This window comes from Bufo gargarizans, chromosome 3 (assembly GCF_014858855.1).
Source record: "Bufo gargarizans isolate SCDJY-AF-19 chromosome 3, ASM1485885v1, whole genome shotgun sequence".
Lineage (NCBI taxonomy): Eukaryota > Metazoa > Chordata > Amphibia > Anura > Bufonidae > Bufo > Bufo gargarizans.
The window spans coordinates 36509723-36524779 of NC_058082.1; the positions used below are offsets into that span (position 1 = coordinate 36509723).

Consider the following 15057-nt stretch of genomic DNA (forward strand, 5'->3'; position numbering starts at 1 on the left):
CGGATTACATTTGAAGCCTGATCAGGATTTTGATTAGAAAGAAAAAATGCATTGGAAAAAACGGATCCGCCATTTATGGACTTTAACTTTTTTTTTCACATTTTTCGGGTTTAACATGCAAAAGCCGGATCCGGTTTGACTGAACACACGGCGCCGGATCCGGCGTTAATGCAAGTCAATGGGAAAAAGGCCTGATCCGGCATTCAGTCAAAGTGTTCAGGATTTTTGGCCGGAGGTAAAAATATAACATGCTACGGTTTTCTAAAAAAGACTGAACTGAAGACATCCTGAACGGATTACTCTCCATTCAGAATGCATTAGGATAAAACTAATCAGTTCTTTTCCGGATTTGAGCTCCTAGGACGGAACTCAGCGCCGGAAAAGAAAAACGCTAGTGTGAAAGTACCCTTACTTTCCTTCAGCAGTTTCTTCTAAAAACGAACGTTTACAATATGTAAATTAGGTCTCTAAAAGCAAGTAGGGCATCTACTTGCTGGTAGCCGCCGCAAAAAACCGCCCCCTCGTCCTGCGCAGGCGCTCTGAGATGAGGAGGCTCGTCTCCTCAGCACTCCCTCAGTGCGCCTGCGCCGATGACATCTTTTTCGGTGCTGAGGTGGTGAGCCTCCTTATCTCAGAGCGCCTGCGCTGAATGAACACAGGCGCGCAATTTTTGAAATGCTGACAGGGCCGGCCGGAGGAGGAGATCGCGGCTGGCCCTGTCAATCAACAGGACGAGGGGGCGGTTTTTTGCGGCGGCTACCAGCAAGTAGACGCCCTACTTGCTGGTAGAGACCGGATTTACATATTATAAAAGTTCGTTTTTAGAAGAAACTGCTGAAGGAAAGTAAGTAAGACCATTATATTTTCATATATCGCAGTATAAGGAATTTAACTAGCCCCCCCAAAAAATGACTTTAGTGGGGTGACAGAAGCCCTTTAAAAACCTTCAGCACGCTCAGTTTGAACAAAAAACGAAGACCAAAACTCTTGTGCGCCCCACGTTTCGTGTTTCCGATACACCGTCAGCGCCTGGAGATGAAATTTTTGCTACAAAAACCGCACCAAAGTGACAATCCCCAGGTGTCTCCTCCGCCGCGCTGTCGCTTATTTCAGGAATATCATCCACACTCAGTTTTTTCAGGTTCTTTTACATGGCGGATTTTCATTGCGCTTTTAGCTACGGCGTTTTTTGCTGCAGAGGCAGAATTCCTCCAGATCCAGGTGGCGCCTCACCATGTGGCCTTCTGCGGGGGAGGGCAGACGGCTGATGGTATCCATGTCGATTTTGCAAAAACATTTGATCCTGTTCCTAGGATTGCCCCCCCCCAGCTGGCATCTACAACCCTAGGCCGCTGCCAGTAAGGGCTCTTGCACACAACCATGTGTATTTTGCGGTCCACAAAACACGGATCCACGTAAAATACGGATGACCTCCATATTGTATGCAGTTTTTTTTTGCGGATCCATTGTACCAATGCCTAAAACGGACAAGAATAGGACATGTTCTACCTTTTCTGCAGGGCTACGGAATGGACATACAGATACAGAAAGTACACGGTGCGCTGTCCACATTTTTGCGGACCCATTCAAATGAATGGGTCCGGATCCCATTGACAAAAAAAAAAAGGGACACAGAAACAAAATGCGTTCGTGTGCATGAGCCCTAAACGTTTTTATATTGGCAATGTCCGCATCCGTTTCCCATGTGTGCGTAACAGGTGCGGAACTATTCATTCTCTATGGGGACGGAATGGATGTGGAGAGCGCTTCCCCGATCTTCCGGTCCGCAGCTCCGCAAGAAAATAGAGCATGTCCTATTCTTGTCCGTTGTCATGTACTATATGATGTCTGATTTTTTTTTTACATTATTCCTGGGATGACCCTTTAAGGGGTTGTCCTGTTTCAGTCGGAAGCAGACAGCACATGCCGTCCGCCTGCAGTAAAGAATGGATTATTACTTACCCATCGGATCCTGTACCGGGCTCTCAGTACCCCACAGGGCTCTGTTTATCCGTCTGCAGCAGTCATCTCATGTCGACAACATATGACCGCTGCCGCCAATCATTGGCCCCTTCAGTGCGCTGCTGAGGCCAGTAATTGGCTGCAGCAGTCACGCGTTGACATGATGTCGCCGCTGCAGTCTGCCTGTGGGAGCTGTCAGGTAAGTAACACTCTATTCTTTATTGCAGCTGGATCACATGTGTTTTTCGGTTTCCTCCTGAAACTGGACAAGTCCTTTAACCCTGCGACTAATGGTTTAGCGCAGGCAGGCGTCAGGCGGTGACATCGCTGTGCCGGCTGCGCCTAGCTCTCACGGATCTGCGCTGTAGCAGGCGCGGTGATGTCGCAGCTTCCAGCTCCATCCACTGTATGGTTTCCTGCGGCTCCCAAACAGTTGTTCATTGGGATGCAGGATGTCGGATAGCAATCCCGAGGATCTAAGTCCCAGAAAACTCCTTTAACTGGTTTGTACCAAGATATTAAAGGGGTTTTCCCATCTCAGACAATGGGGGCATATTGCTAGGACAAGCCTCCATTGTGGCGTCCTCCACCTCTGGGACCCGGTACCTATCTCATAAATCCAGCAGGCAATGGAGGCTGCCCTCTATTCATTTCTATATGGGGCTGCCGTCGGCCCCATAGGACTGAATGGAAGCGGTAGCCGCGCAAGCACTGTGCGCTTCCATTCATTTCTATGGCAATTCTGAAAATAGCCGAGCGAGCCAATAGGAACTATTGGTGGTGGACGGACCTGACACTGCCGGCCACCACTTTAGAGATAGGTGCAGGTCCCACCTCCGGGTGGGCATATCCTAGCGATCTGAGGTGGGAATACCCCTTTAATGGCAAATCCACTCTGCTTTTTTCGGAAGTCCCATTGAAGTATGGAGAGAGATCTACCCGAGCGCGGCCACCAGATGGCGATTCCGGTGACCGACTCCTATCGGACATTTATGGCATATCCTGTGGATGGACCATGAATGTCCAGATGGGAGTTCTCAGTATTCAACTGGTGGGACCCCCAGCAATCACAAGACTGGGCATCCACATGGTCACTGATGGACGCTGCCGCCCGTTCCACTCTGAGACTGACGGAGGTAGCTGAGCGCTGTACTCGGCGGTCTCTGGCACTCCCAAAGAGAATATAAAGGAGACCCCTTATAATGCAGAAATAGCTGGGATCAGAGGTGCGGACGTCTCCACGATCAGTCGCCAGCCTGAAAACAGCCGCCACCTGTGCAGGGACATCTCCACTGCTATTTTCCTTCAATCTTGTGTTTATTTTATTCTATTTTTCAGAATTTAAGGAGAATTTTATGAAAAATAAAATGGCGGACACTAAGAACCTAGAAGATGACATAATCGTACCAGCCGTGTCTTCAGAGGATCCGGTAAGTGGGATTACTCCATATACAGAGCATTGTGAACAATCGGGAGCAACATGGCTGCCTGTCCAGCGCTATCTGTCCTTGGAAACCATTATTTGGACAAACTAGTCAAGATCTGCAAATTTTGGCAAATCTATCCATAAAACACGGCCATGTTGACAGCACGTCCCGGTTCGTTTCCTGCAGTGTTGTCAAGCAGATCTGATATCGCCATCTACGTTATTTGTCCCGATATCCACACATATAACTCATATCACACATACATACGACTCCTGGAAAAAAGGGGTGATCTCCTGGACAAATCTCCCAGGCACCCCACATACCTGCTCCTGTGCTCCCCTCAGTTCCCGGCTGCCAGAAGTACCAAGAAAGCAGACCAAGCACCCGCTGCAGCCAGACGCTCTTCCTGAAGACATGCCCCTTTTTGACAGGCCACGCCCCTCTATATGGCCACTCCTCCTTTCCACGTCCCGTCCCCCCTTCAGTGCACTGTTTGGGTCATCGGGGTTGAGTCTTGATGCTGCAGCATCCTGACGCCACATACAGATAAAGTGCATGCATGGCCTGGGAGAATTGCCAACTCTTCTCGGAGGTCTCTTCTTTTTCCGGGAGCCCTCCAGATGTTTTGGAAGAGTTGACAAGTATGATATTCCACAGTGTAGCAAGAAGGTAAGACAGACCCTCCAAATCCTTCTACATTACGAAATGTAAGACGCAGTTCGCACCTCTTTTACCTAATGCCGTGGATGGCGAAATAGTCTCCTCTGTATTATCCTAGCGCCCCCTATCTTTATTTAGTTGTTTGGGCCTGGTGTAGGATTTTTATATGTTTAGGGGCTGTGCTGAAGGGCGCCATATGTACCATATGTGATTCCATTTTCCTCAGGATAAGTCATCAGTATCTGATCGGTGGGGGTCCGACTCCCGACCCCCCCCCCCCCCCCTCCGCCTATTAGCTGTTTGAAGAGGTTTTGTGTGCAATACCAAGCACAGCCACTACACAATGGACGGCGCTGTGCTTTAGTAAGCTATGAGGAGGCCACAGCTGATCAGTTGGGGTGCCTGGAGTCGGACCTCCACTGACGACCTAGCCTGGGGAAAACCCCTTCAATTTAAGATCTCTGCTTGATGTGCGTGAATGAGAACACTCTTGCATGCATTCAGAGACAGTAATCGTGTACACTGCTAGTCCTGCTGAGAAGTGGATACATTGTATCCGGTCTAGACAATGCCCTGGTTCCTGACTGATACATTGTAGCAAAACGAGCAGAGAGATGTGTTTAGACCAGGGGTACTCAACTGGCGGTCTGAAACCTGAGCAGGGACCCCAGCTGTCTCTAGATGCATTGCAGGAGAGACTATAATGGTGGGAGTACCATCAGGAGTGGAACTACTTCTGGGACTGGCGCACAACGTCCTGAAGCTGGCGAGCTTCTGAACCTTTCTCTTTTTTTCTGGTCTGGGGTTTGATTTTATTTTAGAGGCTGATCTGTGATGAGAAATCTTTTAGTGGTCTGTTCAGGTTGACTGATCTTAAGAGCACCTGACAGCATGATCAACCCTATAAAATCAGTCATATTGCCTGGTAGGGTTGATCGTGCTGATTAAATCAATATATTTGTTTTGTTTTTAGCTTGTTCCGCTGTGGAGATATCATTACTTTTATATTTATGCAAATGAGTTGGTTGGAGCACCAAGGGGCTGGTGTAGTGCTAGGAGCACCAAGGGGCTGGGGTAGTGCTAGGAGCACCAAGGGGCTGGGGTAGTGCTAGGAGCACCAAGGGGCTGGTGTAGTGCTAGGAGCACCAAGGGGCTGGGGTAGTGCTAGGAGCACCAAGGGGCTGGGGAAGTGCTAGGAGCACCAAGGGGCTGGGGTAGTGCTAGGAGCACCAAGGGGCTGGGGTAGTGCTAGGAGCACCAAGGGGCTGGGGTAGTGCTAGGAGCACCAAGGGGCTGGGGTAGTGCTAGGAGCACCAAGGGGCTGGGGTAGTGCTAGGAGCACCAAGGGGCTGGGGTAGTGCTAGGAGCACCAAGGGGCTGGGGTAGTGCTAGGAGCACCACAAAAGATACTCCCTGGTGCTCTCTAAACTCCACTCTCCCATTTGATTGACAGGGCAAGACATCTCGTCAATCCCTGTCTTCTGGCAAGATGAGATGTTTTTGCCCTGTCCCTGAAGACCCGGGTCCTGTTTTATTTCCAGTAGGTTGCTGACAACTCCTCTAGCTTGCCTTTCCACCGGTTGTCACACATGAGACCGCTGTAAATACATGGTCTTCTTTATTGATAGTCATATATGTGTCTATTACAGATATCAAGATCTCCGGATCCGTCAGGAGCTAAACACTTGTGCCCGTCCAGTCCCGTCATACTACAGGAAGCGGGTTCATCGGCACTAGAGCAGCCGGCGCCGGTCCGTCTAATGAACACGAGCTGGTGCCAGTGCGCCAACTGCATATCGCTGCCCACCGAGATGGAATCGGTCTGCTGTAAAGAGATTGAAAAAATCAAGGGTCACCTAGAAGGCAGGAGCTGTATAACCGAGCACCCGCTCTTCAAGTTATTCTGCCAGAATGAAGAGGTTGTGAATATTAATTTACGCATCATTCACAGGTTTCCGCCTCCAGATGCAGAGAAGAATAGGTAATTACTTAACGAGCGATTCCCCCTGAAAGATATATATTGATTAGGCGTCCTGCCCTCGAGTTGTATGGAGGAAAAGTGCAGCACTGATTTCTATGAGGCTGTTGTGCCTCCGTATGCCTCGTTTCATCTGGAGGCGCACAGTGGGTTTCCTTGTGAAAAATGGTTTGTGTTGTCAGACTCTGTATATGTGCAGCTGATCCTAGAGGAACGTCCTAAGGAGTCGGGTCGAGGGCACAGTAACGCCCCTACAGACACGGCCGCTCCAGAGGACATCAGCTTTACTTATGCCAGCGGCGGATTGGCCTTAGACCTTAGAGGGAAATTTCCTGGTGGGGCGATGCCCCAGGGGGCGCCCAAGCCCTCCTCTCTGCCACTGGCCGGGTACATAATGAGCTCATGTACTCAACCAGCAACCGCACATGCCCTCCAGAATTCAACTGCTGTGGCCACATATCACCTCCTAAGGCCTCTTGCACACAACCGTATGGCTTTTTCAGTATTTTGCGGTCCGCAAAATATGGATCCACAAAAAAAAGGATGATGTCAGTGTGCATTCCGTTTTTTGCGGAACAGAACAGCTGTCCCCTGATAGAACAGTACTATCCTTGTTTGTTATGAGGACAATAATAGGACATGTTCTATCTTTGAACAGAAGTACAGAAACGGAAGGCATATGGAGTACCTTCCATTTTTTTTTTTGCGGATCAATTGAAATGAATGGTTCCGTATACGGAATGCAAAAAACGGAACGGAAATGTGAAAAAAAACACGTTTGTGTCCAAGAGGCCTAAGCCTGCTCTAAATCTTAATCAGAGACAACTGGAGGAGGAGGACAGAAAATGGCAGCAACTGGTGGCCACCACAGAGGGACAACTTTTGGGGCAGTATATTGAGCTGCACTGTGGTATATGGTTCTGCAGGGATGGTATATTGTGCTGCACTGTGGTATATGGTTCTGCAGGGATGGTATATTGTGCTGCACTGTGGTATATGGTTCTGCAGGGATGGTATATTGTGCTGCACTGTGGTATATGGTTCTGCAGGGATGGTATATTGTGCTGCACTGTGGTATATGGTTCTGCAGGGATGGTATATTGTGCTGCACTGTGGTATATGGTTCTGCAGGGATGGTATATTGTGCTGCACTGTGGTATATGGTTCTGCAGGGATGGTATATTGTGCTGCACTGTGGTATATGGTTCTGCAGGGATGGTATATTGTGCTGCACTGTGGTATATGGTTCTGCAGGGATGGTATATTGAGCTGCACTGTGGTATATGGTTCTGCAGGGATGGTATATTGTGCTGCACTGTGGTATATGGTTCTGCAGGGATGGTATAGTGTGCTGCACTGTGGTATATGGTTCTGCAGGGATGGTATATTGTGCTGCACTGTGGTATATGGTTCTGCAGGGATGGTATATTGTGCTGCACTGTGGTATATGGTTCTGCAGGGATGGTATATTGTGCTGCACTGTGGTATATGGTTCTGCAGGGATGGTATATTGTGCTGCACTGTGGTATATGGTTCTGCAGGGATGGTATATTGAGCTGCACTGTGGTATATGGTTCTGCAGGGATGGTATATTGTGCTGCACTGTGGTATATGGTTCTGCAGGGATGGTATATTGTGCTGCACTGTGGTATATGGTTCTGCAGGGATGGTATATTGAGCTGCACTGTGGTATATGGTTCTGCAGGGATGGTATATTGTGCTGCACTGTGGTATATGGTTCTGCAGGGATGGTATATTGTGCTGCACTGTGGTATATGGTTCTGCAGGGATGGTATAGTGTGCTGCACTGTGGTATATGGTTCTGCAGGGATGGTATATTGTGCTGCACTGTGGTATATGGTTCTGCAGGGATGGTATAGTGTGCTGCACTGTGGTATATGGTTCTGCAGGGATGGTATATTGAGCTATGATATAATGCACTCCAATTGAAAGTCCAGGTGCAAAAAAAACTAAAAAAATCTCAGACTGAAGATCCACAATGTATAAAGTAGAGGCAAAGAGGCAGCACTCCGGATGGCAGGAAGAAAGTGCATTTGGTGAATAAAGGGATCCTATTTTTTTCATGCCATCCGGAGTGCTGCCTCTTTGCCTGTACTCTATCTATCTACATCTAGCTCACATCTATCTACAGTCAGGTCCATAAATATTGGGACATCAACACAATTGTAACATTTTTGGCTCTATACACCACCACAATGGATTTGAGATGAAACAAACTAGATGTGCTTTACCTGCAGACTGTCAGCTTTAATTTGAGGGCATTTACATCCAAAGCAGGTGAACGGTGCAGGAATTACAGCAGTTTGCATCTGTGCCTCCCACTTGTTAAGGGACCAAAAGTAATGGGACAATTGGCTTCTCAGCTGCTCCATGGCCAGGTCTGTGTTATTCCCTCATTATCCCAATTACAATGAGCAGATACAAGGTCCAGAGGTCATTTCCAGTCTGCTATTTGCATTTGGAATCTGTTGCTGTGAATTCCCAAGATGAGATCCAAAGAGCTGTCACTATCAGTGAAGCCATCATTAGGCTGAGAAACCCAACAGACCCATCAGAGATATAGCAAAAACATTAGGCGCGGCCAAAACAACTGTTTGGAACATTCTTAAAAAGAAGGAACGCACCGGTGAGCTCAGCAACACCAAAAGACCCGGAGGACCACGGAAAACCACTGTGGTGGATGACCGAAGAATTCTTTCCCTGGTGAAGAAAACACCCTTCACAACAGTTGGCCAGATCAAGACCACTCTCCAGGAGGTAGGTGTGTGTGTGTCAAAGTCAACAATCAAGAGAAGACTTCACCAGAGTGAATGCAGAGGGTTCACCACAAGATGTAAACCATTGGTGAGCCTCAAAAACAGGAAGGCCAGATTAGAGTTTGCCAAATGACATCTAAAAAAGCCTTCACCGTTCTGGAACAACATCCTATGGACAGATGAGACCAAGATCAACTTGTACCAGAGTGATGGGAAGAGAAGAGTATGGAGAAGAAAAGGAACTGCTCATGATCCTAAGCATACCGCCTCATCAGTGAAGCATGGTGGTGGTAGTGTCATGGCGTGGGCATGTATGGCTGCCAATGGAACTGGTTCTCTTATATTTATTGATGATGTCACTGCTGATAGAAGCAGCAGGATGAATTCTGAAGTGTTTCGGGCAATATTATCTGCTCATATTCAGCCAAATGTTTCAGAACTCATTGGATGACGCTTCACAGTGCAGATGGACATGGACCCAAAGCATACTGCAAAAGCAACCAAAGAGTTTTTTAAGGGATAGAAGTGGAATGTTCTGCAATGGCCGAGTCAATCACCGAACCTGAATCCGATTGAGCTGCATTTCACTTTCTGAAGACAAAACTGAAGGGAAAATGCCCCAAGAACAAGCAGGAACTGAAGACAGTTGCAGTAGAGGCCGGGCAGAGCATCACCAGGGATGAAACCCAGCGTCTGGTGATGTCTATGCGTTCCAGACTTCAGGCTGTAATTGACCGCAAAGGATTTGCAACCAAGTATTAAAAAGTGAAAGTTTGATTTATGATTATTATTCTGTCCCATTACCTTTGGTCCCTTAACAAGCGGGAGGCACAGATGCAAACTGCAGTAATTCCTGCACCGTTCACCTGATTTGGATGTAAATACCCTCAAATTACAGCTGACAGTCTGCAGGTAAAGCACATCTTGTTCGTTTCATTTAAAATCCATTGTGGTGGTGTATAGAGCCAAACATGTGAGAATTGTGTCAATGTCCTAATATTTATGGACCTGACTATCTATAAACTCCTTAGAAATTGTAAGGCTGGGTTCACATCTGCAGCCTGCTGGAGTTCACGTCTCCTCCGTAGCCAGATACCACCGCGCAATGCAGGATCCCAATTCACTTTATTGGCCGGACAATAAACGTTGCATGGAGCATTTTTTGTCCGGCTGAAAGCTGCCGTGTGCGCTGGATGCAGTGACCGGATAGCAACACAGATGTGAACCCGGCCTAAGAGGGGTATTTTTACCTTGCGCAAAATATTTCATGTGACCTCTGGAGGTAAGGACGCTTCAGAGGTCTTTTGGGCTCTATCAGGAACACATGCACCTGACAAAGTGTGAAACAGGCCATACATATAGGCCGGCATATTCCGCGGCACTGTGCATTTCTACCGCCGCCTGCAGGATTGGCCACACATGTAAGGTCCCTGTCCATTATGTGGAGGATGAGACTCCACTCTTTCCCATGCACTATAATGCACAGGTAATTTTCATCTAGCTAGAATGTACATGATTTCAAGGGGGTATACCCATCTGGGACATTGATGGCATATGTCGTGTGTCTGGGACCCGCTCCTATCTCCACAATACAACCCTCTAAGTGAACAGAGAGCAGCCGCACCTGCGCAGTCCCATAGGGGCCCGCTTGCGCAGTATGCTCTCCATTCACCACTGTGAACTTCTCGGCTATTTTTGGAACTCCCATAGCCAATGAACAGAGACCCCTTCTGGTGATAGATGGGGGTCCTACCTCTGGGACCAGCTCCTATCTGACATTGTTGGTTTATCCCAGATGGGAATACCCCTTTAACACTTGATCCTCAGTAAATGAATGGCTCATACTTTGTTTTTTTCCCACCAGATATCTCCGCAGGGTATGCTACCGCTTTTTTTCAGCGTGGATACACGGCTACCGGGGCGAGGGAGGTAAGAAGCCCATCCCAGCCTGTGTGGTGCATAAAGTAAGAAACGCCTTCCCCGGTCTCCAGAACGTCTTCACTGGGTTCCGATTCACAGGAGACCCCCCTGCAGAATCCATGGCCTGGGAGTGAAGATGTCTGTGCTTTCTCTCATAGGTTATTATTCGCTACAGAGATGGCTTGTGTGTTCATTTGTGCTATTTTTTTAATAAAGTTCTATTTTGTTGATAGTTTAATAAACTGCAGTTCTATAAAGCCTGGACTCTCTGGGTGTGTCATCATTTCACAAACGCGCTATTTCCTTAAAGGCGTTGTCCAGGATTTTGATATTGATGACTTATCTTCAGTATAGGTCATCAATATTTGATCAGTGGGTCTGACTGCAGGCTCCTCCATAGTGACCATGGGCTTCTATGCTGTTTTTCTAATAAGTGCTCTTCTTGCCTGGGCTGTCCATTTAGGTGGACGGCCATGTCCTGGTAGATTTTAAATTCTGACATACTCCTTCCATTTTCAAACAATGGATTGAACAGTGCTCCGTGAGATGTTCAGAGCTTGGGATATTTTTTTTTATAACCTAACCGTGCTTTACACTCCTCCACAACTTTATCCCTGACCTGTCTGGCGTGTTCCTTGGTTTTCATTATGCTGTTTGATCACTGATGTTCTCTAACAAACCTCTGAGGCCTTCACAGAACAGCTGGAGTTAAGTTACACACAGGTGGACTCTATTTACAAATTAGGTGACTTCTGAAGGCAATTTGGTCACACAGGAGTTTATTTAGAGGTATCAGGGTAAAGGGGGGCTGAGTACAAATGCATGACAAGATTTTTATTTTTACTTACAAATTTTTTATTAGAAAATCAGAGCATGACAAGATTTTTATTTTTAAAACATTTTGAAAACCATGTATCGTTTTCTTTTCACTTCACACATACTTGCTACTTTGTGTTGGTCTATCACAGTGATGGCTAACCTTGGCACTCCAGCTGTGGTGACACTACGACTCCCAGCATGCTCCATTTATTTCCATAGAGTTCTGAGAGCAGCCAAGCAAGCGGGGCATCTTGGGAGTTGTAGTTTTACCACAGCTGGAGTGCCAAGGTTAGCCATCACTGGTCTATCACATAAAACCTCATACATTGAAGTGTGTTACTAACGACAGCACGGATCGGGCAGGCTGTCCCCCCACCCGAGAAGGCTGCCGCTAGTGTGAGAGTAGCCTTAAAGGGAGTCTGTCACCAACATTTCACTTTTTTAACCCTTCCCACAGCTCTCTAGCATGCTTACTGTTAATCAAAACGTTACCTCTGGCATCTTTCCTGCTGTTATAAATCCATCAAAAACGATCTTTATAAGATATTCAAATGAGAGCTCGCAAGTGCCCAGGGCCGGCGCTACTCTCTTAGGTGCCCTGCTTGCCCAGCCTTTTCATTGCGTCCCCCCGCCCCTTCCTACCCTCCGCCCGCCCATCCTTTCCCTCTGACCGCCTTTCTCTTAGCTTGATATCCCGCGCCTGCGCACTCAGTCTGTCGGCCGGCGCATGCACACTGCGATGCCCATTCCTTGTACGGCATCACAGTAATTAATGCGCATGCGCCGATGGACCGCCTCCTTTGTTGAGTTTTCGTGTCGTTAGCCGGCGCATGCGCAATAGTTACTGTGATGCCGTACAAGGAATGGGCATCGCAGTGCGCATACGACGGACGGAGTGCGCAGGCGCGGGATCTCGCTGGAATAACAAGCTAAGAGACAGGCGGTCAGAGGGAAAGGATGGGCGAGCGGAGGGTAGCAAGAGGCGGGGGGGACTCAATGAAAAGGCTGGGCAAGCAGGGCACCTAAGGCTACTTTCACACTTGCTACAGGACGGATCCGACAGGCTGTTCACCATGTCGGATCTGTCCTGCGGCTATTTCGCCGTGCCCGCGGACCGCCGCTCCGTCCCCATTGACTATAATGGGGACGGGGCGCAGCACGGCGGTGCACGGAGAAAGCCGCCGGACTAAAAAGCCTGACATGCAGTTATTTTAGTCCGGCGCCTTTTCTCCGTGCTGCGCCGGAGCTCCGCCCCCGTCCCTATTATAGTCAATGGGGACGGAGCGGCGGCACTGCGAAATAGCCGCAGGACGGATCCGGATCCGTCCTGCCGCAAGTGTGAAAGTACCCTAAGAGAGTAACGCCGGCCCTGGGCACTTGCGAGCCCTCATTTGCATATCTTATAAAGATCGTTTTTGATGGATTTATAACAGCAGGAAAGATGCCAGAGGTAACGTTTTGATTAACAGTAAGCATGCTAGAGAGCTATGGGAAGGGTTAAAAAAGTGAAATGCTGGTGACAGACTCCCTTTAATGATTGTTTTCTTCCATAACACAAAGTGCTGAAGTGCAATTTGTCATCTCCGGCGCTAAATTAGTGTATCCGTCGTGTAAAGGAGCTCAGTTTCTCATACAGATATTAATTATCAATTAGTGAAGTCGATGGGCGTCTGTAAACATCATTGTGCCCAATTATAAAGCACTTATATGATCTGGCAAAGCGTACCCAGATATGCGCTCTGTATACTACTGCAACATGCTCAGGGTCTTAGTGCGCGGGGATTTCCTTTCCATGTCCATTCTTTCTTTTTTTTTTTTTTTTTTGCGGAACCATTTATTTTAAAGGGTCCACACAAAAAAAAAGTTACTCCGTGTGCATTTCGTGGCCGTATGTCCGTTCCGCAAAAAAATAGAACATGTTTCTATTATTGTCCACATTACGGTCTGTTAGGGGCCAGTTGTTCTGTTACTCAGAATATGGAATGCACACGGACGTCATCCGTATTTTTTTGCGGATCCGTTTTTTGCGCACTGCAAAATAGATACGGTCGTGTGCATGAGGCCTTATACCAGGCATGTCCAAACTGCGGCCCTCCAGCTGTTGCAAAACTACAACTCCCAGCATGCCTGGGTAGCTTACAGCTATTAGGGCATGCTGGGAGTTGTAGTTTTGCAACAGCTGGAGGGCCGCAGTTTGGACATGCCTGCCTTATACTGATTTATAATGCTGTGTGTCTCTGCATGACCCGTATCTACTTAATTAGAGCTCATGCACGCGGGCATAGCCGTTTTCGGCTGAATGGAATGGAACGTCCTGCCCTCTACAGAACCGTTCTATCCTTGCCTGTAAAACGGACAAGAAAAGGACATGTTCTATTTTTTTTTTTTGCGGGGCTATGGAACGGACATACTGATGCGGACAGCACACGGTGTGCTGTCCGCATTTTTTGCGGACCCGTTGAAATGAATGGGTACGCATCCTATCCGCAAAAAAAACAGAACGAGCACAGGAACAAACAACGTTCGTGTGCATGTAGCCTTAGTCGTCATTTTAGCAGCATGATGTTTGCCATATTTAGTCAGTTTGTAGCCCTAGCCTTACACTTAAAGGCATACACCTCTATTAAGACCCCCGTCTGCCATGGCACCCCATCAGCACGCTGTGCTCCAAGTGATTAGACAGAGGTATAGGGCTCTCCCTCCCCTTGCTCAACTACTTAGATGCCCATGGCATCTAAGGGTTAATCTGCATGGGTCACAGGGGCGTTTCATGTTTGACATTAATCGCATATCCTGAGCATAATTGTCCGAACCTCTGGGACCCTCACCTATCATCCGCATTTGCTATTCCCCATTGAAATCAATGGAGAGGTGGCAGTACCAATTCTTACTGCTCTGTATCAGAGTCTGTGATAATTATGCAAGTAGTCAAGCAATCAGCCTTCAGGGGGGTTATATAGTCGGCACAAAAGCATAGGGTGCCCATACTCCGCCTGATATGTTGGCAGAACCCCCTTCCCTGGTGGTCTAGTGGCTAGGATCCGGCGCTCTCACCGCCGCGGCCCGGGTTCGATTCCCGGTCAGGGAAAAGTGCATCTTTCAGAGGGGATATGATAGAAACTTTTAAATACATAAAGGGAATCAACTCGGTAAAAGAGGAGAGAATATTTAAAAGAAGAAAAACTACCACAAGAGGACACAGTTTTAAATTAGAGGGGCAAAGGTTTAAAAGTGATATCAGGAAGTATTACTTTACTGAGAGAGTAGTGGATGTATGGAATAGCCTTCCTGCAGAAGTGGTAGCTGCAAATACAGTGGAGGAGTTTAAGCATGCATGGGATAGGCATAAGGCTATCCTTCATATAAGATAGGGCCAGGGGCTATCCATAGTATTCAGTATATTGGGCAGACTAGATGGGCCAAATGGTTCTTATCTGCCGACACATTCTATGTTTCTATGTATAGGCAGCATTATTAGGATGGGATATCTGTGCAATGCTGTGTACATCCACTA

At 47.8% G+C, this 15057-nt stretch overlaps 1 protein-coding gene and 1 non-coding gene across 3 annotated transcripts in view; both read left to right on the top strand.

The window, feature by feature from the left end:
• Positions 1 to 10982, top strand: part of LOC122932304 (P2X purinoceptor 7-like) — a 12326-nt gene extending 1344 nt beyond the window's left edge. For both annotated transcript variants that reach the window (XM_044286645.1, XM_044286646.1), the window contains exons 2-4: positions 3301 to 3392; positions 5699 to 6030; positions 10669 to 10982. In XM_044286645.1, the coding sequence (XP_044142580.1) occupies positions 3318 to 3392; positions 5699 to 6030; positions 10669 to 10858 (597 nt within the window). In that variant the 5' untranslated portion in view covers positions 3301 to 3317 and the 3' untranslated portion in view covers positions 10859 to 10982. The remainder of the gene's footprint in view (positions 1 to 3300; positions 3393 to 5698; positions 6031 to 10668) is intronic.
• A 3577-nt stretch (positions 10983 to 14559) lies between these two features.
• On the top strand, positions 14560 to 14631 carry TRNAE-CUC. Its single transcript has one exon. It is a non-coding gene; the product is annotated as a tRNA-Glu (tRNA).
• Positions 14632 to 15057: the final 426 nt, after the last annotated feature.